A 23812-nucleotide genomic window follows, 5' to 3' on the forward strand; every position below is an offset into this window, starting at 1 on the left:
CAGCCGAAAGTGTCCGTAGAATTGCTATCGGAATAAAAGTGCTCATGCACGTCTGTTTATTTTGAACAGAAATATTCGCGATAATATACAAAGCATGCTTACAGCACACAGATCCAACAGAAATTTTGTATGGTTGCTAGGCCCACTTACTTTTCTAGCTCATTCCATTAATGTGAGAAAATTATAGATCTAGGCTATAAGCACGTCACTGGAACTTACCAATTTGCTGCTCCTGCATTTTTAACATCGTTTATTTCTTCAAACTAATTTCTTTAAAGTATTGGTGTTGACAATAATTCTACAGCATTAGGAAATAAAAGCCCGAATGCCAGTATATAACATGCAGCATACAAAGTTTCGTAAAACCAAACTAAGAAAACTAAGCCCAAGGCAATTTGCGTACAAAAGTACTTCTACGCGTGTTATGTAGTCTTGAACATCAGATAAATATGTTGATTCCCTTGTCTGCGCGGCTGTTGCACGTTGCATGATGGCGTGTTGCAGAATATGTCCATTCGCTTAATTGACACACCTAACCAAGTTGATCAAAGTATGATTATTAAAGACGATAGTCTTTCTTGGGATACTTAAACGGAGAAATTTTGGTCTGTCTTTCTGTTTGTCGGCACGTCACTCAATTCAGCCTCTCGCCAAAAGTTGAACCACTTGCCCAAGGGCCAGGCATCTTAAACGGCTCACTAGGTTCATACTTGTGCACATTGTCGATCAAAAAGCAAACATTACGCATATCTGAGGCACAACATCACTAGGTAAGTATTACGTGGTGTGTTCCTTTAATAGAAAATGCATACATACGTAATTCTAAAGACCATAGTTTCTTAAGCTGCACTGAAAATGCGGCTGCGCGTTAAACTTGACTTCCTCCGTGCCATCTGCACGAACTCATTGTTGTGTTTCGGTTTCGGTTCTGTATTGCACTGTACGAATGCCATGGGGTGCCGCTCTGGCATTCCTGTTTTAGCCAGGCGACGTGTAAATAAAAGAGTGTGTGGAGAGTACTCGTTGAGTGCAGACGTTTCTTCTGCTTCAGCGCTTCGCGTCAAACCGCCTGTTCGGGCTGGCTGGCGTCCCCGCCGGTCGTGTTGGTCACCGCCGGTCTTCGCCTGCTGCTGCGCCGGGACTACCAGTGCACAACACAGCACTCATGTTCCCGACGTATTGTCAGATGGCGTCCATATCTCACGCAGCGCCTCTTCTATCGTCTTTAGGCGACATTTGCAGCGAAGCACGCAGATACGCGGCCAATTTTTACAGCGAAAGCTGTTATGAGATCATTTCACCGGCCGTTTTTGGCGCCGTAGTTGTCCGCCGCCGCCGCCGCCGGTGTCCGTAACCAGTATCGCTCGAAATGAGGAAAAAAAAACGAAATAAGAAAAAAATTACAGGATGGAACGAGGTTCGAACCTGGGCCCTCTGCGTGGGAGCCCAGTATTTAACCTCTGAGCCATCCCGGTTTTTTTTTTTTTTGCTTTATTGCCTGCTTCCAGACATAAACCACATCACAAACACATAGAATAAATAACATCAAATGTTGTCAGTCCTACTGGACAGACCTCAATTTTAAAATTCCTTGAGCACTGTCAAGGGTTCCACTCTCGATAACCACTCAGGTACAATCTCCTGCGTTTTCTGCAATTCAACAAATTTCGACATACACTCTCGAAAGTACATTCTTGCGGGCCTTGCATCTGGATCGCGGTGAAATCCTGCCATACGAGCCCGCCATAGACAGTGGAGGCCGGTGCTTGAAACTGCTTTGCAAAAAGGTCCTATACAGGCTTCATGTCGGGAAGGAACCACATTAGCATATGGAATATTGCGTGGTAGAAGAGTAAAATAAGCACCAAGCGTCGCACAACGCGAATTCTGTAACCAGGCGTCACACAATGCGAATTGCGCAACGAGTAGGTTGTTGAATGCTTCCAACCCATTACAAAAGGCTCTGCCATAATTCTTCATCGTCATCAGGCACAGCATCAACAAAGTGCGCATAATGCCTTACATGCGTTTAGCAGGTACCAACGCTCTCCGTAGAATGACGAAAAATGGCACAGTGCCTGCTGCCCTACTTCTCAAAAATTACAGTGATTTATAGCGTAGTGGGTTCCTCGCAAGTGCACTTGTATTGGTTGCCAAGGAAGCCCATAAGCGCATGATCCACTTCCTCGGGGTCTCAGTAAAATTACAATGATTTATACCGTAGTGGGTTCCTCGCAAGTGCACTTGTATTGGTTGCCAAGGGAGCCCATAAGCGCGTGATTCATTTCCTCGGGGTCTCAGTAAAGTTCTTCGCCCCCCCCCCCCCCGTCTCTCTCCCACGTCAACGTATGTTATACAGCATGATGGGAGAGGGAAATAGCAACAGGGCGTCACCCAATGCAAATTACATAACTGGTGGGCCGTTTAAAGATTCCAACCCATTACAAAGGGCTGAGCCATAATTCTTCATCGTCATCTGTCGTCGCGTCAACAAAGTGCACATAATGCCTTACAGACGTGTAGCTGGTGTCTCGCTTCTCCGCAGAATGACGACTTAGTAGGTGCTTCCCAATTTCACAAAAATTGTGATTTATGGCGTAGTGGGTACCTTTCTAGTGTACTTGTATTGTAGCCCCAAGAGAGCTTAACGGGCTCTAGAAACGCTGCTCTTCCAGCTTTCGCTGTGACTGTGCTGCGGTTTCAGCGCAGGCCTGGCGTTTTTTAGAATCAAACTTCATTCAAGGTTGCGATACCGTCATGTTTGAAGCTTGCTTTGAGACTTTTATAATAGTCAAAGCCCTCGGCTCATGTCTTTAAACACAGGTCTTTTCGATGTGTTGTGATCCCAATAATTGAACATACCTCCATACATATTATCAATTGAAACTTTTTGTTGCGCGGTCGTAGAGTGGAGCAAGGTCTAGTTGCTAGATATATTAAACGTAAACGAGAACACCTGATGATGCCATATGTCTAATTTTATCCCACATGTCGATGAAGGCAGCAAACGCAAGAGGTTTTCAGTTTTTGGTATGGTCGCAGGTGCGAAACACTCGCAGTTGCACTAAAAAATCATTTCTCAGCGCTAGACGCACCTTCGGACTGTTGCTTGGTAAGCCGCTCAGCAGTTCTTGCAGTAAGCCTCTGTGTTACAATAGGATGATTCAGATTCCTCGCTTTTCGCCTGCCGAGTTGATACTGTTTTTTGAACAACATTGCTTCGTTGGGAGTGATGAGTCAAGCTAGAAAAGAGTGTTCGGCAGCATTTTCAGTTGTTCTGCTCAGGCTTCTCTGCGCGTGAGAGGGCAGAAGGCTGCCAAGCCGCTGAGTTTCGGTGTCAATGTCACAATTAGGCAGCGCTGGCGGAGACCCACGCTGCCCTATTGTGACATTAACACAGACATTTGGCGACATGGCAGGCTGTTGATGTAGAATATACCATTGTGAGTTCACATAACCTTGTGGGGTGCTAAAAGAGCGTTTAAGCTCTCATCTCATCCATTGATGAACTGTTTATTTGTTGATTACAAACTATTCTTCATATAGCCGGCTGTATATTTCGTAAACGTCATTTTAGACTATCTAAATTACGTGAAATGTGGCATGTGCACTTATGGAAGAAAATACAGGAACATATTTAGAGGAAAATGTGTCTAAGAAATACTGTTGTATAGAATTTGGGAGGCAGATTTGCGGCTTCGTCTCAGCCCCACTATTCGGCGTTTTGATCCAACATACAGAGATTTTATGATACTCCAGTGCACCAATGTTTGAGTACAACAACGAAATTGAACAGGAAAAGTAACGCGATGCTTCAAACATTTTTAATGAATGAATGAATGAATGAATGAATGAACGAATGAATGAATGAATGAATTTTTATTTGATTTGATTCTTTTTTGAATAAATTTCATAAAAGATTCAGGAGCAAAACACGCTCAACGCTCGAAAGGCCCCTATACAAACATCCATTTCTACATCGTCGGTAGTGAGCGAACACACAACATGTTAGTATATTCACACACTGTGCATGAGTTACACGCATACTTACCACAATATTAGTGTAGCAAAATTGCTATGTAACATCTGTTTCTTAAAATAGACGGCGAGAGAATAACGAAATGATGTTCATAAGTAGCAACATAAAATATAAGAAAAATCAGGTGATATTCACAAGGGAAATTGATATATAGGAAGAGAAGAGACGCAACTTAGCGGTAATCATAATTTTATTTGACAACAGTTTCGACCGGTGGACCGGTCTTCGTCAGGGCTTATGAGCAAATACGCATTTGCTCATAAGCCCTGACGAAGACAGGTCCACCGGTCGAAACTGTTGGCAAATAAGATTAAGATAACCGCTAAGGTGTGTCTTCTCTTCCCAAGTACGTTTGGCCCATTGGAATAGCTTCTTCTGTATATATATATATATATATATTAATGAGAACTGACAGTAATGCCAAGGAAAGTATAGGGGGTGTTATTTGTAGCAATTAGAATATAAATGTGAAGAAAGTAAAGTGGACGAAAAAATAACTTGCCGCCGGCAGGGACCGAACCTGCGACCTTCGAATAACGCGTCCGATGCTCTACCACTGAGCTACGGCGGCGGTCATCTCCCCGTCCACTTTATAGGGTATATATGTGGATTGAAACTTAGGAGTGTCAGTCAGCGCCAGTCGCAGCCATGGCGACGAGTGTGGAACACTCTTTTTTCTGCCTTTTTGGCGTCACGTAGCACGTGATCTATTTACGAGCAGGCAGCTGACCAATAATGCCTCGCATACTACCTGAAGGCATCATGTCTGCCAGAACGAGACCCTCGCTATGAATGAAGGAAAGAAGATTACTTTTCAAGGGCTCGTTTTCTTTGTTAGACACATTAATAATGAGAACAGACAGTAATGCCAAGGAAAGTATAGGGGGTGTTATTTGTAGCAATTAGAATATAAATGTGAAGAAAGTAAAGTGGACGAAAAGATAACTTGCCGCCGGCAGGGACCGAACCTGCGACCTTCGAATAACGCGTCCGATGCTCTACCACTGAGCTACGGCGGCGGTCATCTCCCCGTCCACTTTATAGGGTACATATGTGGATTGAAACTTAGGAGTGTCAGTCAGCGCCAGTCGCAGCCATGGCGACGAGTGTGGAACACTCTTTTTTCTGCCTTTTTGGCGTCATGTAGCACGTGATCTATTTACGAGCAGGCAGCACGCGCTACGTTTGGCGTCACGTGCTACGTGACGCCAAACGTAGCGCGTGGCTGCGCTTGAATTCACCATCCACGGCTGGAAACACCCATCCCAGGACTCTAGGTCGGCCGATAGATCTCAAGGTGATAAGGATCGGCTGCTCACTTTCCACGCCTTATTGACACAGTACAGTAAACATAGAAATACACCCACAACCGCACAATCAACTAGATAGGTCAAAGGAAGTAGACTGGAGGCATCTACAAAAGAGAACTTTTCAAAACCCAGTGCACCTCTGCAGCATATACCTCAGGCAATTCCCTGATGCTGGCTGTAGCCTATACTTGCATCTCCCCACATCGATGGTCGCCAGCAGGCACGCTGTCGAATGTATCGATCATCTCAGTGACATCTTTAGCACCTAATTCGAAAGCGCCCTTCAACTTGAGCTCGACTTCCGAACTCCTCAAGGAAGCCCAAACGTATTTCAGAAATCCCCGTACACTCAGAGTGCGCCCTCCTGGAGAGCTTCGCTGCACGAAGTTGTCTTGAAGACCAAGTCAGAACACGAGTAACCTTGAATTGGTCTTGGAAGCTGCAGCGCGACAGTGTTGCAGACATGCAGCCCGCTTCCGGAGGTGCTGCATGATGTAGACATTTATCAGCGTTTTAGTTTGCATGCAGAGCCGGCGCTGCCTCATTGTCGAGGAAACGCAATAAAGGTGTGCGACAGCATGGTCTTCGCGAGATATCGTTTTTCGAGGAAAACGCTCCTATTGCTACTAGGCCTTTTGTCATTGGAAGCGAGCGGCGGCAATACACGACTGCTGCTGACACAAATGGCTGGTAACCTTGCGGTTTTACTTTCCCAGAACATTTAAATTATCAGCGCATTATGCTGGATTACACAGCATTTATTGTTGTTAGACATTTTAGTTGGGTGCCCGCCGCGGCTCTGTGAACACGTGGTGTCGTTGGAAATGAGTGGCTGCCTGAGTTCTCAGCGCTACTGCGTACGCCCGGCTAAAGCTTTCTACTTCTTTGCTTTCCATATCTTGAACCATGAAAACACGGCTTTTGATAGGTTTTGGTTTCGTGGTTAGTTTATTTTTCTAGATGAAAGTAAAAGCATTGTGTTCCACTTAGCATGATATCTCGCACCCAGATGCGTCCCATCGACAGAAAGTGCAGGCATGACAGAGGAAGGCACTCGGAGCGTCTGTGAAATGTTATGGCTGTCTTGGCTAGCTTGAAGTGACGCGCTGTTTTGAGGCGAACTCAAGTCGTGGCTTGAGTCAAGTCAAGTCGCGGCTTCAAATTAAGGCGCGTTTTGTTATTCGGCGGTTAATTATACCAGCGACAGTACTGTCGTGATCAGGTCGACAACTATGAATGTTCAGAGCTTAAGGTACTATGTGCACTTCTGCCATATCGCTCGCTAATTCCTTTGCATAGTGTTCTGCGCCGTCATTTGTGTACAACTGTGACCCGTTGAGTGCAAGCAATTACGAAGCCTATGGATGATTAATGGACAGTACATCAACAAAAGTCGCCCAGATATGATATAACATATTGGCGCCCCAATCTCTGAGTTTAAATTGAACAACGCGCTTTCGTATCTGCGGCATTTATATGGACTGTTGAGGCAGCAATTCTCTATGTGCCCCTATGCCTGGCCAGGCAAAAGCATTACTCACACACCCGACAGCGTGACATCACAAGCGCACGGTTTATTCAGCATTCCTCCTCCGCTTCAGCTACCGCTCAGCTTTAGCTGCCTGACGGTGTTTACTTGCACTGGATACTCGGCGCTCTGCTATGGGCGCATGGAACATTACCAAAATGAAGCCATGCAATGGAGGTACGGACGTAAGGACAGTTAAGGGAATCGATGGGACAACCTCATTATTAAATAGCACGAATGATGGAGCAGAAAAATATCAGGAAACGCCAAGACGGCGCTCTCACGATCAGGAGGAATTTTATTGAAAGAGTACGAAACATAAAGCATTGCGACTGCATTACCTAGCAGACAGGATATGAATGATCTGTTAGCAGGGAATGAGAAGAAAAAAGAAATGTTGCGATTTTTCTCGCGCACTCCCTCACCTCAAATATTTATTGCGTAAAAATGAAAAATTCGCAAGATGCCACGCCTTGTGGGAGTCGGTTTTATGCGAATCACTCAGCGAGTAGTTCTATGATGCATTTCTTGGCTTCCAGCCAGGTGTTACACGCGGATCGACCGACGTGTTTTTATATTTGACTTTTTGAGCGCACAAATGAACAAGAACGAAAAGCGACTAGGACACAGCGCTGAGAAACATGAGTTACCAACATGCCCAAGCATACGCTCTTTCAAGTGTTTTTGTAACTGTAGTAGTTGTGTGCACATCGTGGGTTTACCAGGCACGTCGACAGCACTCGTTCTTAAATGGTAACATGGTCTGACGTAACGTCAGCACTCACGTTATAGCACATACGTCAGTATTATCGCAACGAAGTGCACTATACGATGCGTTGACATGATTATCATGTGTAACTTTCGTTAGCATATTCCTCCGTGGTCGCAACGGTTGAATATAGCTTGCTGAATCATAGGAATACATATGTAATATTTATTTGACTGTTATAAAAGCGGAGCCAACAATGGAACCACCGACGTTAACATAGCATGATGCCTGTATCGTAGGAGTACATATGTAATATTTATTGCTTTGTTTTAAAATTAGATAGCCAGTACCACAACCACAATTGACGTTGCAATGACATTACGCCTGCATGAGGTGTTTTTCCGAAGCAGTTTCTAGTCTGCGTGCCTCTGTGGTAGAACACCTACCTGCCACGCAGAACGCTTGGGTTCGATTCCTGCTGGGATCCTAATTTTCATTCTTTGCATTCATCGGGTAAACGCTGCCGATGTCGGTTTTCCTTAACGTTCTTGCATTTAAATTACCAATGTCTGTTCTCGCCGTTCGTGGGTAGATATAAATTGCCAATCACCTGTGGCGCATACCCGTACATCGTGGCCCGTGGTAAACGAGTATGTGCCACACGTTTGCGGAGGAATGTGTTTCACGACGTACGTGACAGGATTTTCACGTTATTCACGTCATGACCCGACATTCATATTAGTCAAAGCGTCTTACCCTCCCATGCCACTTGTGGTCTACACCAAGTTAACGAGGCGATCACGAGAGCGCTCAAACGTAGGCGTGTAGATAGATAGATAGATAGATAGATAGATAGATAGATAGATAGATAGATAGATAGATAGATAGATAGATAGATAGATAGATAGATAGATAGATAGATAGATAGATAGATAGATAGATAGATAGATAGATAGAAGCGCTCAAAGTATCTTGGCTTCGCTAAGAAATGCTTCGCGTTTAAAAAATTCTCAAGCAGGGAGTGTCGCTGGAACCAAAGTTTCGACAAGGTTGTTGCATTGAAACCTACAATACTGTAGAAACGTTAGCTCCAGCGACTCCGCATGTGCAAATACTTATCACTTATTCAAGGATTCGTTTCTTCCTGAACTTCAGCTTTTCTTTACTTCATGTAACACTTATAAGATCCCGTCTTTGCTTTGACCCGATTATCTAGTATGCTTCATCAGTTTTGGATTCGTTTTAAGCACACTTAACATACTTGTGGGAAGTCACAACAGCTCCGCACGTTTTAGTGCATGCAATTATTCTGGCAATGCAGGTATGTCCGCCATCAGCGCCGACCTTATTATTCCACACAAGTCATCAGGAATGAAGCTCCCTCAGTTGCCCCATTCACAAAAATTATACCACTGGCCAAGAATTGAAAAAAAAAAAAAAAACTTTTTAATCACCTCTTTACGCAAAGCCGTGTATCGGCCATAACGCCCAAATACGAGCACCAAGTTGCCACACAGGTATTTTCTCGCCTTCACCCGTGCCCGAAACCGAATATGAATGAAATCATCTCCCCAGCTGGGTAGCCATGAACACTGATGATCATTCTTTGTAGCTGCTTTTGTAAATAACGTCAATACGTGTTCAAAGCACCCCTCTCTGTACATCGTATATGAGCGGCCACGTAATCGATGGGCCATCTTTGGCGACTCGAGGTCAGCCTTACAAACACTACGGTTTGCTCTACGGCATGGATTACACGAACAATCAGTGTATGAGATAAGGCACGACTACTACGAAGCGCTCGAGGAAGGACATGACATTATATTTCAATGGGTACCGAGTCATTCCGGAATTGTCGGCAGTGACCGCGCGGATGAGTCAGCACGATCGGCTCATGACCAAGACCTGCGGACACCCATACCACTCTTGAGTACGGACGCCGCGCGGCGACTGCAATCACTTGCACGCCGCATCATGCTTCTACAATGCAATTCGCAGGGTTTTTCCAACGCGCGCCTGTATTCGATTGACCCAAATTTGCAACTTCGTTTGGCATCCGGGCTCTCACGACGCGATGCAACATTGCTGCGTCGCATGTGGTTGGGAGTGGCATTTACGAATGCGTATTCGTGTATCGTTGGAATGAATGGCCAGCAGTGCGGCATGCAACATTTGCGCCTCCTGGGACGCTCGAACACATTATGTGCCACTGCCATAGGTCAGCAAAAATATTGGAACTCACTCAGACTCGCTCAAGAAAGATATTTTGCTGTGAGAGCTCACTCGGACACAGATTCACCATAATTTTCCTCAACCGAACTCACTCGGACTCAGACTCATTAAACCTTTTCTCAACCGGACTCACTCGGACTAAAACTCACCAACATTTTACTCAGCCAAACTCACTTAGAATCAGACTCACGGCTTGACTTGAGCCTGTGTGAGCCTGATTGAGTCGACTCATGAGTCCACTGGCATTAGGTGAGATGTTCCGATCATGCTGTATATGCTTTTGAATGCCAATATATCAAATAATGGGAGCTCTACGATACGCCTTTGGGTCTTGTACCTTTAAATACTAGATTTCAGGGGTTTCAATCTAGTAAGGACGTTTTTATGAAATATGCGACTCGACACGACATATTTTTATTAAGGAAGTCCCGTGAAAGAGTTGGGAGGTCATAGCACCTCCCCCCCCCCCCCCCCTTCACTCACGCGTCTGATCAATAAACATTGAGGTGGTGCATGAACGCTAGTGCGTTGAGGTGTGTACGTGGGAATAGATCTGAGTATAAACGTAAGCCGATATAAGGCTGATAGTAATGTGGATAGCTGAGTGGATAGGATCATAGGTCAGCAATTAAAGATGGAGCTCATTCAGACTCACTCATGAAATGTAATTTGCGTTTAGGCCTCACTCGGACTCACACTCACCATAATATTACTCACCTGGACTCACTCAGACTCAGACTCACAGCTCGATTTGAGTCTGAGTGAGTTTAAGTGAGTCAACTTATGAGTGAGTTTGCGGACCTATGGCCATTGCCCATCATGCCAGGCTCAACGACATAGTATGGAAGTCAAGCGCCGTCACCTGGATTCAAGACCACTGACAGAAAAGACTATCTTGGGACCTTGGCCTACCGTGTCGCATATGCTCAAGACCACGAAAGCCCTCTTGTGCTTCTTGAGGACCACCGGACTTCACGAGCGCCTGTGAACGAACAGTGCGAGTTCGTGTGTGGTAGTTTCAAGCTAACTGTTCATCCATCTCTTTCTTACTCTTCTTATTTCTGCTCTACCCTTTCCTTTCTATTATTCCCCCTTTCCGTCACCCTATGTGTAGGGTAGCCAACCGAGCCAAAGCTTGGTTAACCTCCCTACCTTTCCGCTTCGTTTCTCTCTCTCTCTCTCCGTTTCTTTAACACCATTAGCATTGCGTTCTTAAAATGATGTAATTAAAATTATTACTTAAGGGTAATAAAAGAAACCAGTCAAGGTGAGTCATAGTGAAACATTAGGCTCCTTAAATGAGGTTATTGCAGTTACTGGAGCGGATAATGCTGAAGCGAGCAAATAAAAGAAAAATGAAATTTAGAGTTGAGCTCGTATCTTCTTGTATGGTACATTCGATGCGATATTAGAACTCTCTAATCACAGAGACGAACTTACAGATAGTTCACTTGACGAATACTTTCTGCCGTCTTTTTTGGATAATTCCAGTTTATGAGCAGCAACGCGATTTTCGGTGGCCGTCTGTTACTCAATATGTACATATACGTTCACGAAGAAAACATACGGAGATATTTAAGAGGCAAGCAATCTAGCCATGTTGGTTAATGTTTTCCTTTGGTCTTCATTTAACAGTTCTACGGAATGCGTTGGCGGGCTCGTTGGTGAGAATCAATAGTGCGTTTTTAGCGCAGAAGACAGAACACAGCGCTAACTCACACGGTTTATTGCGTCACTCTACTTTTTATACCAACCAGGTACCGGTAGGACATGCGTCGTGCATCCCTATGCGCACAACCACCAAAACTTGGTCGCCTGAGCGCAGTCATGATAGATTATAAAAAAAAAAACGAAATTCAGTGGAAAACAAGGTTATGGAAGGCACACTAACGCATTGCGAACCCAATGACTGAATGTAAAATGCTTCTGAGAATTCTCGGGCGGTGGTGTCACGACTGTTCTTTACGGTAGTAGTCAGTCTAAAGAAAGCTTGACAAGTGCACTTTTTGCAGTGTAAACAGACACCTGAGACACCTGAAGAGACACCTGAAAAGAGACACCTGAAGTTGGTTGAGTGCAGCGTAGGGGTGGTCTACAAGATTCCACTCTCTTGTGGAAAAGTGTATGTAGGTCGGTCAGGCCGCTGTGTGAACATGAGCGACCCCTTAAAGAACATGAGCGATCCGTGCCGACTAGTACAGGCTCCCATTTAGCTCAACACTGCGAAGAGTGCAGTTGTCAAGCTTTGTTTAGACTGACTACTATCTTAAAGAAGAGTCGTGAAACCACCGCCCGAGAATTATCAGAAGCGTTTTACATTCAGTCATTGTGTTCGCAGCGCATTAGTGTGCCTTCCATAACCTTGTTTTCCGCTGAATTTTGTTTTTTGGAATTGGCTATCATGATTGCGCTCAGGTCACCAAGTTGTGGTGGTTGTGCGCATAGGGTGCACGACGCATGTCCTACCGGTATCTGGTTGGTATAAAGAGCGAAATGACGCAGTAAACCATGTCAGTTGACAGTTAGCGCTGTGTTCTGCCTTCTTTCTTGTGGTGTCGTTTTTTGCGCTAAAGAAGCACTATGGATTCATTTAACCGAAATATTTCGATCACTCGCAACTAACACTACGTGTGAGGTATTTCGCTGAATTTTGTACGTTGCACATGCAGCCTCAGGCAACAGCAGCTATCCTATTGTTTGCAGCTATTGTTCATTAGACAATACTGTGGCCACGATCTCACAATTCTTAAAAATTCTGCGCCAACAACCTTGAAGCATTGGACTTGAACTTGCACAGTAATGTATGCTGTGAAAGGGCGAGAGCAAAATTCACAAAGACCCATTATTTTTCCAACGCACTGCGCGCTTCATATGGTTAAGCAAAAAAGAAAAGTAAGCCCCTTTTAGCATTGCACGAGCTCCCCAATGAGCACGTGGTCCTTCAGTAGGTGAACTCACAGATTCATAGTGAAACATGAAGATTTTGTTGACGTTCGCCCTTGCGCTTTTAGCAGTGTCCAAAAGCTTTTCGACAGTAGCTGATGCCGGTTGGAGAATTCATGATCCCTTCAGCAATCCTAAATTCTTGCAGCTGGCGCATTACGCACTAACTCGTCAACCAAATGCAGGAGGCATTCCTGGTGTTGCGGTACGACTACATCAAGTCGCGACACAGGTGAGCTATAGCTTTAAGGAGCAACTTATGACTTGTGCTTGTATATTGCCACTTTTAGGGTTAATGTGTTTCTTTTCAACAGTGTTTTTCTAATGAAGGTTTAGTATTCCTAGCTATTCAAGTGATAATCAGCACACTGTAGTTTCATCATCATTTGAATCTCAGTGATTACTCCTGACATTATTCATTAGCAAATATAACCCTATCATTAGCAGGCAATGTTTGAAATAGCCTAAGTCGAGTTCAGTATGTGCTCACGCCACCTATTGCTGACGCACGCTCTGTCGCCTTTAAGCACGCATTTGAACAAACAACATGTCAGGAAAAGCAACGCTATTACACGTTGGAATTGGCTCAAATAAAACATCCGTCATAAACATCTACTGGTGGCTGATTCGCTTAGAATCGACTCCCATATGCGTGAGATCTACGAGAATTTGTCGTCTTGACAAGATAATTAAACGCAACCCAACACTAGAATCTTCCGTTAGGAATGCCGCCATGCTTCTTCATCGGAGCTCACAAAATTTCCTTAGGTGCTGCGGGAACAGGAAAAGGGTTCTCTCACTGGTGCGAGAGCAGTAATGTTTTTGTTCACGGTGTGTCGAACAAGAATGTGTAGCCTCAGAGGAATCGGTTTCTAATTTTCCTGGGAAATCACGCCCCAGTTCGCATCATGCAGAGAGGCGGTGGAGGGGAAGGGTTGAACGCAGAAGCTGCTGCACGTTGTTCGTTGCCCAGAAAAATAAACCCGGTATTATAGAGATTAAAATTGTAATTTTATATAAGGGACGTTCGTTTGAGCAGCATGCATGTTTAGATTCTGCAAATGCGAGCTTATGGCAGCTAACGTATGCTGCGCGTTGCAGGAGAGAGAGCATGATGCCCTCTAGCACAAATTACAGGGGGGGGGAGGGGTCCTTGTGGCTGCCCTCCGTAACTGATGTCTCTGTCTAGAGATATCTCCGCCAAAACGCGTAGACCTCACTAAGCGAGTGGTCGTCAAACGCGATGCCTAGGAGCAGCTGCAGTCTACTTCAGTGAGCGCAAAAGATATACTTAATCAACACTAATTACAAATGCGATAATCAATTTATTCATAGAAATGAAGAAGCTGCACTGTTAGGGGCGCAAACACCGATAGAAGGTATCCGGCGTGCCATATAGCTCAAACTTCTACTAGGAATATTAACCTTCAAAACGCACATTTTATGAGCGCTGGCACTTTTTCCAAAGGGAAGCATCACTGTCTAATGCTAGATCAATGCATAAGGATGAACGTTCGTTTCACAGCGAGTTTCACCCAACCAGCGTGAAAAAGCTAACAGTGTGCGTAGAGTGTACAAAGCCGCATAGAATAGGTAATGTCATCTGTAATAAGGGAATGTATGGCGCAGCTAATGAAGGATGTGACGACGCACTGGTTGCTGCAGCGACAACCAAACGGCACAACATGTGTCATGCGAAGGCGCAGTCCCCTTAACCACATTATTCATACTACAACAGAAGTTAATATCGCGAAAATATAATTTTTTTACCCACATCCACGTGCTTAAATTACGCATTGTTCGTCAGTAGCAAGTTCTACTACTTGATTTGTCGTCAGTTCGTGTCCACACTGTGATTTTTCGCTCGGTGTTGAAGCCATTGGTGACGTAGTCCAACCACTACCCCGGTGACTGCACAAAGGGACACTGCCGAACAGGGCAAAATGTTGGCACCTAGACGCAGTTGCTGTTGTGCTGTCGCTCAGCCTTCGCATGTGGTAGTAGTGTGCATTCCGTACGTCCCGTGCTATTCTTTCAGTTGCGGCATATGTGCATTTACTGAAAGTCTGCTGCAGAGAATACTGCAGCATGCCAGACTAACGTAATTCAAATCTCAGAAATATTCCTGATACATCGGCAGGTACCACTGCCAATGCTGCTGATTTGAGTAGTTCTATACCTTGTAAACATGTCGTGAATATAGAATTTCTTCTAATCAGTTGCTAATTGTGCACATGTTAATTATTTTCCGAGAATGCAAACCAAGCGTCGATGAAGTATGGTTACAGACGCAATACGTAATGAAGGATTTTTTAGAAGGGGAGCTTCGAGCGATGATTGGACGCACTCAGCCAACCGCGAGCACTACAACGAACTATAAAACATAAGGAAAAGCCACAATACCACACATATGAATATAACCAGACCACTCATGTGGAAAGACCGACATGAGCTCAGCAGATAACTCGAAAGGTTTTGTCTTAATGACAAAATACTGTGCTGTCCAACACCTCAGCCATACCTTCATTCCGGACTGTGCATATATATCGGCTAAATGATTCAATAATTTTATGGAATTGCTTCTAGTCACAAAGTATATAGCGGTTACGTCACATGCACTACCGCGGAAACATTACTGCAGCGGTAGCCTATCGCATACACTCCTCAGTGAGTTTTCGGTCTCACAGAAGCACCGAAAGCCGAGCGATATAGTTTAGGATCAGCCTGTTTATGGTAACTGAAGCATTTAGTTAAACATAAGAACGTTTCGTGGGCATGTCGTTGTACAGATAAGCTACATTAATTCCTTGAAGGTCTCTTTTTTTCCAATGTTAGGCTTGAAAGCAGTATGTGCCCTGCTGAAGTAAAGTCTCCAGGTGCTCCTCTGTCTTATCGCCACTCTCAACCCTATGTACAGGCCACAGCACAGTAGAAGGTCGATGACGCAGGCAGCTGCGTGAATTTATAACGCGGCCGCGTCCTATTGTGACGCTCCGTGCATCACGATCTGAAGGACATTCAATGTCACAATGCTGCTCTTACGCCTTAGTAGTACAATGTTAAAATACTTCGTATATTAAGAATGATAAAAGGTCTTCTGAAATAAAACCGAATCATATTTTTATGAGGCCTTACTTATCGCGGTATTTCGTGTTTTCGATATCTGTTCTCTAGTTAATTTATTCCTATTTATTTGGCAATGATTTAGACAGAGTGTAGGTTCTGGATTGCTAGGCACAAGTAGGGATGTCCTACTGACGTAGGTCGTTTTAGCCATACGTGTCTCATCACTTCGAGCCTATTTTATATGCATGCGTGCGAGCTGCATCAATAAATCGACATGCTCAACGGTGACGTATTTCTCTGCATTTGTGCATGTGTAAAATTGCATGTGAGCTAAGTTTTATTCAAATCGATTAAACAAATGAATGCGTATGCCAGCAACTGCTTCCTGATCAGAATTTACAAGCATTATGATATTTAGTTTTTAAGGAGCGGTGACAGATGATACGTTCTGAAACGAAATTTTCTTCAAAGTTTAATAGATGCGCATACTTTACACGATGTGTAACGAGTTGCAAAACAAATCTCAGACTATCGGAGATACTTTGTAGAGTGGTTGATATTTTACAGCTCATTATTCGATATCAGGAGTCTCAAAGTCATTTCCACTAGCGGGCCCCGCCGACCCGAAATTTTGTCCAACAAGGGCCGGGTTAAGAAAGGGGGCGGGGAGAGGTTGAACAAGATGTCACCTAACGGTGGTATTTGAAAGAACGCCTTTCCCATATCTCATATATGGGTCATATCTGAAGGAGGTTTGATGTAGGTTTCGAGAAAGGTCTGCAAAATGCCGATCTGCAAAATGACTAAAATTTTGAAACAGAGTTCATGTTCTTCTGTGATAATGCAACACACAGACACTGCGTAGAGTGCGTCAGGGAAAAATTCTCGAGAGCAGTACCCTCTTTGTAGCTCCTCCGATCAAGGCATTATTAATTACAATAGGCGAGAAAATAATGCGAATATCATTTATCAAAGTCACAGAAATTTATTCCTTCTGAAGCCGCGGGCCGCTAGCGTAAGGCTCTCAGGCCGCATACGGCCCGCCGTCCGCGTGTTTGAGACCCTTGTTATATGTAGAACAAATACTTATGCCCGAAATACAGGAAAAGAGAATGTACAAATTATCGCACAAATCTTCATCGACGACAGCAGAATTGGTGGCTATCTTTGAAGCAGTTAAGCTTATCTGCGAGAATTCTGAGCCACGAAAGTGGGTGATATGCACGGATAGCAAACCTGCCCTTCAGCTAATCAGAAATGCGAGATCACTTTACAAAAATGGTGATATAGCACAATGTATTGCAGAAACGGTGGAATATGCTTCAGTGCAGGGTCACAACATCGTATTCCAATGGATACCCAGTAACAGTGGAATAAAGGGAAATGAAGTGGCTGACAGCCTCGCGAAGAAAGCATTGAACTAAGGACGGGAATGCGCAATCCCGGTGTCTGGGGCGGATATTCGACATTTTATAACGCAAAGAGCTAACCATTGTTCGATGGAGAAGTGGTTTGATAGCCCTAAATCAAAGGAATCAGTATATTATGAAGTTGATCCACACAGAAAATTTTTCATAGCGACAGATCTCCCACGACACTTAGAGACTTTAATCCACAGACTTCGATTGGAAGTAGCCTACACAAACAGCTTCCTGCACAAGATACATCGATCCAACTCCCCGGAATGCCATTGTGGTCAAGCAGAAGAAAATGTTCGCCATATTCTTTTGGAGTGCGTTAAATACGCGAATGAAAGAGAAAAATTAAAGAGAAAATTGGCCGCGTATCTGCGTGCTTCGCTGCAAATGTCGTCTAAAGACGATAGAAGAGGCGCTGCGTGAGATATGGACGCCATCTGGCAATACGTCGGGAAACACGAGTGCTGTGTTGCGGGCTGGTAGTCCCGGCGCAGCGGCAGGCGAATACCGGCGGTGACCAACGCGACCGGTGGGGACGCCGGCCAGCCCGAACACGCTGTTTGGCGCGATGCGCCGAAGGAGAAGAAACGTCCGCACTCAAGGAGTACTCTCCACAAACTCTCTTACTTACACGTCGCCTGGGTAAAACAGGAATGCCAGAGCGGCGCCCCCTGTCATTCGTACAATGCAATACTGAACCGAAACCGAAACACAACATGAGCTTGTGCAGAGGGCACGGAGGAAGACAAGTTTCAGCGCAGTCGCATTTTCAGCGCACCTTAAGAAACTAGGGTTGTAACATTGTAGGCCGTGTAGGGCCAGAAGGACCGTCACGACGAAAACGTGCCTCCTCAGTCGTATTCGCCTGGAACGTTGGTGTGGCTTCGCGTTCCCTCCTCCGCTCCTGGCCTTTCCACAAAGCTACTGCCTAAGTACGAAGGCCCCTACCGCGTCCTACGTCAAGCATCCCCAGTTAACTATATGATTGAGCCTGTTCAATCATCTACGGACCGCCGTCGTCGCGGCCGCGAGACTGTTCACGTCGATGGACTGAAGCCGCATTATGACCCACCAGTTGTACCTGTTTCTTAGGTCGCCAGGATGGCTCCTTTTCCGCGGGGCAGTGATTTGTAACATGGTAGGGCGCAGACAAGAACACCTGCGAAAGAAGAAGACGAAGACGGTTGTTGTTAGCGCTCGCGCTTGCTCGGCTTGGACCGCTGATCGCTTCAGCTGTGGCAATCTTTTAATAAACGCGTTACTGTCTCAACGTTAAACGCATACCATCAAGGTCTTTAAAATTGAGTATCTATGTATTTTCTGTTAAAGGAACACACCGCCTAATACTTACCTAGTGATGTAGCGCCTCAGATATGCGTAATGTTTGCTTTTTGATCAACAATGTACACAAGTATGAACCTAGTCAGCCGTTCACGATGGCTGGCCCTTGGGCAAGTGGTTCAACTTTCGCCGAGTGGCTGAATCGAGGGACGTGCCGACAAACAGAAAGACAGACAGAAGGACAGACAGAAAGACAGACCAAAATTTCTGCGTTTAAGTTCCCCAAGAAAGACTATCGTCTTTAAAAATTAGCAAGTTTGGACAGGCAGCCCCTCACATTAAAAATACTTGGACCATGGCCTGAGATGCATCTTCAGAAAAAGGCGAACATCTTCCTGACAGATTTTTTAGTGGAGACCGGACTGGATAAGCGTTTGTGATAGACAGCCAGGGATTGATTTATATGAAAGGTGTTAGTGCATATACTGAGAGTAGAAAAGGAAGGTGTGCGGGTGAACAGTTTCTGACAGTGTGAACTGCTGCAAGCAAACTGTGTATTGGTATGATATTTGAAGTGATTTCAGTGTGCGGATTGTTCATGTTTAGGTACCGTTCAGTATTATTCTTTTTTTTTTTCGCTGCATAACTTCGTGATATGGAGTAGCCGAGGCAATATGGACCTCAACCTCTCCACAGCAAAACAGTTAGAACAGAACAGAACAGAACAGAAATACTTATGCGGCAGTGTCCAAGTAAGTCGCCAAGTGTATAAACAATATTGAACACATTAGTGACGCATGGTACTCTGCATAAGTTACTATACGCTGTGGGCACCATTCAGGCTACGCAGGTTTCACGTGTGATTCAAATTATCCCAATAGTGTGTAAATGTAAATAATCATCTTGCCATAGCACTGAATGATATAACGGGAAACGTACTTGGATAAAATTGCAGTTTCTGACTTCTGAGACAAAGCATTGAATTTGTCGTGCTCCCACAAACGAATACGCTAAACGTGTCCGGCTAATGCAGATAGTTCGCAGTATGAAAGAGATAATGTAACTTTTTTTCAGGGGACCTACCAGACAGGTGTGCGGTATTTGCTGAGCTTTGACCTCGTTCCACTAACCTGCTCCTCGCACTACGTAAGTTCCCTGGCTTTATTATATCTTTAAAAATTTAGTTACTTGTCGTGGCACCTTTCCACTACAATTCCTGGTGGCGTATATATATTCCATATGTAATGCTGTGAATATGGCTAGGAGATACACATTGATCCTTTCAGAATTTAACATGTTTTAAACTGTTAATCTTAAACTAATGTGCAACTTTTTTGCGGATTACAGGACCCCTTTAGTAAAGATACGTTGATGTTTACAATGAAACCACAAATGGCACTGCTCCGCTTCACCGTCATTATAACCCCACCCTATGTGCATGTCACAGATCTAATCGTCCAAGGGACACCGCTCATTACAGTCTCGCTTCTACCAAAGTAATCGGATTTCTGTATATTTCTGAACCAATCACTGATAGAAATATTTAGCATATTTTAAAACATATATTCACGTATAGATGAACAGTTTCGCGCAAGCTTTGATAAGCAGGTGCTACCTGAAAAGCTAGCCTTAGCCGCTTTCGTGATTACACAACAGCTTGTGTAATAATAGTTTCAGTGAACATATTTAGGCTTCTAACTTGCATGTTATTTGCTATTGTTGAGACCACAGTGCTCACATTGACAGTGTAGTTATCACTTTCGCTCGACTACCTGTTCCTTGGAGGCACCTTTGTTTAAAATATAAAAATACATTGTACAAGACTTCTCACATGCCAAATAACGCAAGATAAATGCAGTTTTATACAGTGGTGATCGATTACACGTGCTCTATTTTCATAGATTATGGAGCATCCCGAATACGTCAGCTTGCTTATGCCTCATTTGACACATCCTGCTGCTGTATACATAATAAATTCGTTGTCCTTTTATGCATCAAATGTGCTTTACAGCTTCATCAAAGGGATTTGGATATGTTTTTTTTTTCGGCTGGCCTGTGCAGCACTGGAGCGTGTGTAGTGTTGAATACTGAGATGAACAAAACAAAAATTATAGTAACTCGTGCCCCAAAACAGAAGTTACTAGTCTTAAAAGTTCAAAACCTGAAACGACGGAAGGGGAAAAAAACGTTCCCATTCGCATTTAACTCTGCCAGTGATGTCACTTCTCGCTTCCAATCACTGCGTGCCTTTTGTAGACATACCTAAAGTGTCGTGTCAGGGTGGTCACTGCGCAGAGCTTCCTAGTAACTTGTTGCGTTTGTTTTCAAAATATGATATGCACAAGCGCAGAAGTTTTCACATTTTTTAGCTCAGCGTAGAATGACCAAGCCAATCAGAACACACAGCAACTGGCGTCACTGCCACATGGCTAATCGTCGAGCAAGAACATGCTTCTCAGTTCAAACAGAACTATAACTACATTGCTTTAGGTGTTCCTGTTTTCACTACTCTATCCCCGCATTCCACAGTACCAGAAATTTCGATAAAAACTACAAGATGAATTTGCGTCGCAGGTCACCTTAATATCGCAAGTGCATGTCAGTATACGGTGAATTAATGCAAAGCCTCTGTTCAGTTATATGGGCTAGACTTCACGTCGCAGAGTGTTCGTGACTGTCTTTTGTTCATTTTTGCATTTGAAAACTTGATCATTCTCTGTGCACGTACTGCACACCATTCCGGATAAAGAAACATATCAAAACGATAGATGTATGAGGTAACCGCTCCATTTTACAGGTGCCAAGTTATGAGAACAGCACCAAGGCATCAAGCTACACTTCCGTATTTTGCATCATGGGGGAGGTAAGGCTGCCGTTATTCAGGTAACAGCTGGCTTTTCGTGTGTCGCACAGGCTCCACGTTACTTCCATAACGCCTAATTGCCAATTGTGTCTGAATGAGCAGTCAATAATCAGTATGCTATAAGCGAAAAAAAGAGGTATCGGCCTGGTGGGCAAGTTACGCTGTCAAAAAAGCATCTATATTTCAGTAAATAATGATTTTTACGTGTTCAGTACATTGCATATTAGTATAAGACCCGCACTGCTCAGAGGGAAATTCACCTTGGCATTTGCGAGCGAACAAACCAATAGTTATTTTAGCCTTTATGTTTCTACTATATCGCATTTCTTTTCATATCGGGTATAGAAAACTGGATTAAAGTTGTAAGCATTTTTTATATTGTGCGTGACGTTTTAAGACTATAACAAAACTATGCGCAGTAATAAAAGCCCGAACCCTTCAATAAAAATTGTTACACTTCTGTAAGTTCTAGCTGATTTGACATACAAAAAGACAAAAAAATGTAGCGCTTTACACAGGGCTATTCAGTCTACGACAAATTTAGAAATGGTGTTTAGGCAACAATTGTTGGACACAGCCATTAAACAAATTAACTTAAATTCGGAGCTTGCACAATCAATTTTAATAAAATTGTCTTTTTTACAGTTCTCCCTTCCACACATTAAGCGTTTTCTTTTTGCTATAATCGGCAAAGTTTTTTGTAAAATATTCGGCATATTTCAGGAAATACTGCAGTTTTCGATTATTTCTTAAATGAAATCTTCGAAGTAAACACCTTATTCTTTCAGCCTTGTTGCATGCATGTAATAGGATTGGCAGTGTTTTCACTCGAATAATAGTGTTCCTTGTATATATATCCCTGTTTTTGCTAACGGTCTTAATGCCGTGAAGAAAAACAAGCTAATACGACGTTTGACATTCTGATAATGATGCGTAATAAATAAAAGGCTTATTATAAAGCTAGCGCGACATGAAGGCCATCGCACACGTTATTCGAACGCAAGAGTTTGTGCTATCGAAAAGGTGAGCAGCATTACTGCACGGAATAGCGAACGCGACAGCTGCTCTCGGCTGCTGAGAAAACTGAACATCTGGATCGGAAACGATTGTTTAGCAGGCCTGCTTGCTCCTCTTAGGTAGTCGCAGCTGGCTCAAGAGAAAAAGTGAAACGCGTGCCCACGGAAAATCGCAATCGAGCTTCGGTAGTACACAGTATACGTGGGTGGCTTGACTTTCACGATTTATACAGGGATTTAGCGTGACAAACAGAAAAGGGGCCACCACATTATGCCGACCTTCAAATGCATGCTACTTCTTGTTAACAACGCGTTTCTTTTCTCTTTTCATTTCTATCGCAGGCGATGAACTCCTGTTCGGCGCTCGTATTCGAAGAGCCAGCGGGCAACGCTATTCACATCCTAGGAATAGACTGTCTTCACTGAATCCACCGTTTGCTTATACTGGGCGCCAAAAACAATACCAAATAAATATTTCAACTGCGCTGAAAAGATATTGAAAGTGAATATGGCAATCCGCTACGGGATGAGTATCACATAACGTGTGTGGACTACGTTTTATTTATTTATTTATTTATTTATTTATTTATTTATTTATTTATTTATTTATTTATTTATTTGTTTGTTTATTTAATTATAGAATACCAGCGTTGTCTTGAAGGCATTACCGTAGGGGAGAACGTGTTACATTTTTTTACAGTAATACGCAATAAAATAGGTAGAATAGGACAAGGTCTTACAACGTGCCGTTTCGCATTGGCAATAGTACAGCAGTTGTAGGTAATGCACACGAATTGAAGGTGTGAAATCAATTAAATTAAAGCTATTTACAGTGCTAAGAACGGGGTAATAAGTGGTACTTTGCAGGAAATCCCCGGACTAATTGAGGATAGATTTAAGCATGAAATATCCACCGGCAAAAAAGAACTCTTGGCAATTATACTACCCGCATTCTTGTGCATGTTCACAAGGGCCCACCCCACCAAACTACACTGTGTACCCGTCCGTATGGACACCATTTTTCACTCTCACTGTGTGAGATAAATTTTGGGCTTTGCATAGAGTATGCGGATGATGAGCCCACGACGCGACAGCAGGCTTGTGCTCCGCACGAGGCCTGGCGCCATCTATAGAAGAACGCGGCAACCCACGCCTCCAACATTACCTCTGGCAGCACTTCCTTCACTCACACACCGCTGGCATTCAAAAGGCTTTGTCGCTGGTGTCTGAAAGAGCAAGGTTATGTCGCGCTATCTGCCTTTGGAACGTCGCTATTGTACGTGGCAAATAAGATTTAGGCGTTCGAGAAGTAAGAGCTTCAGCGATAGTGTGAACGAAATTAAGAACTGTGAAGTAATATGTTTTATAACTTGCTTGGACCGCTGCCAGGGCGTGAATGCGGTCCTG

At 44.0% G+C, this 23812-nt stretch overlaps 2 protein-coding genes across 2 annotated transcripts in view; both read left to right on the forward strand.

Moving 5' to 3' along the window:
• The first annotated feature begins 12698 nt into the window (after positions 1–12698).
• LOC119373829 (uncharacterized) lies at positions 12699–22914 on the forward strand. The gene is made up of 4 exons (XM_037643889.1): positions 12699–12993; positions 19601–19672; positions 21324–21389; positions 22748–22914. The coding sequence occupies exons 1-4, from the start codon at positions 12793–12795 to the stop codon at positions 22829–22831; spliced, it is 423 nt and encodes a 140-aa protein (XP_037499817.1). The 5' UTR covers positions 12699–12792; the 3' UTR covers positions 22832–22914.
• The window catches only part of LOC119373832 (salivary cystatin-L2), a 56363-nt gene continuing 55396 nt past the window's right edge, over positions 22846–23812 (forward strand). Inside the window, exon 1 of the mRNA XM_037643893.2 lies at positions 22846–22947. The gene's annotated coding sequence lies outside the window, so the exon portion shown is untranslated. The remainder of the gene's footprint in view (positions 22948–23812) is intronic.

Source organism: Rhipicephalus sanguineus, chromosome 11 (genome assembly GCF_013339695.2).
Source record: "Rhipicephalus sanguineus isolate Rsan-2018 chromosome 11, BIME_Rsan_1.4, whole genome shotgun sequence".
Taxonomy (NCBI): Eukaryota; Metazoa; Arthropoda; class Arachnida; order Ixodida; family Ixodidae; genus Rhipicephalus; species Rhipicephalus sanguineus.

Coding starts and splice junctions, on each gene's coding strand:
- LOC119373829 (XM_037643889.1), top strand. CDS start 12,793: ATGAAGATTTTGTTGACGTTCGCCCTTGCGCTTTTAGCAGTGTCCAAA. Junction 19,673..21,323: donor TAACCTGCTCCTCGCACTAC/GTAAGTTCCCTG, acceptor TCCATTTTACAG/GTGCCAAGTTATGAGAACAG. Junction 21,390..22,747: donor TATTTTGCATCATGGGGGAG/GTAAGGCTGCCG, acceptor TTTCTATCGCAG/GCGATGAACTCCTGTTCGGC.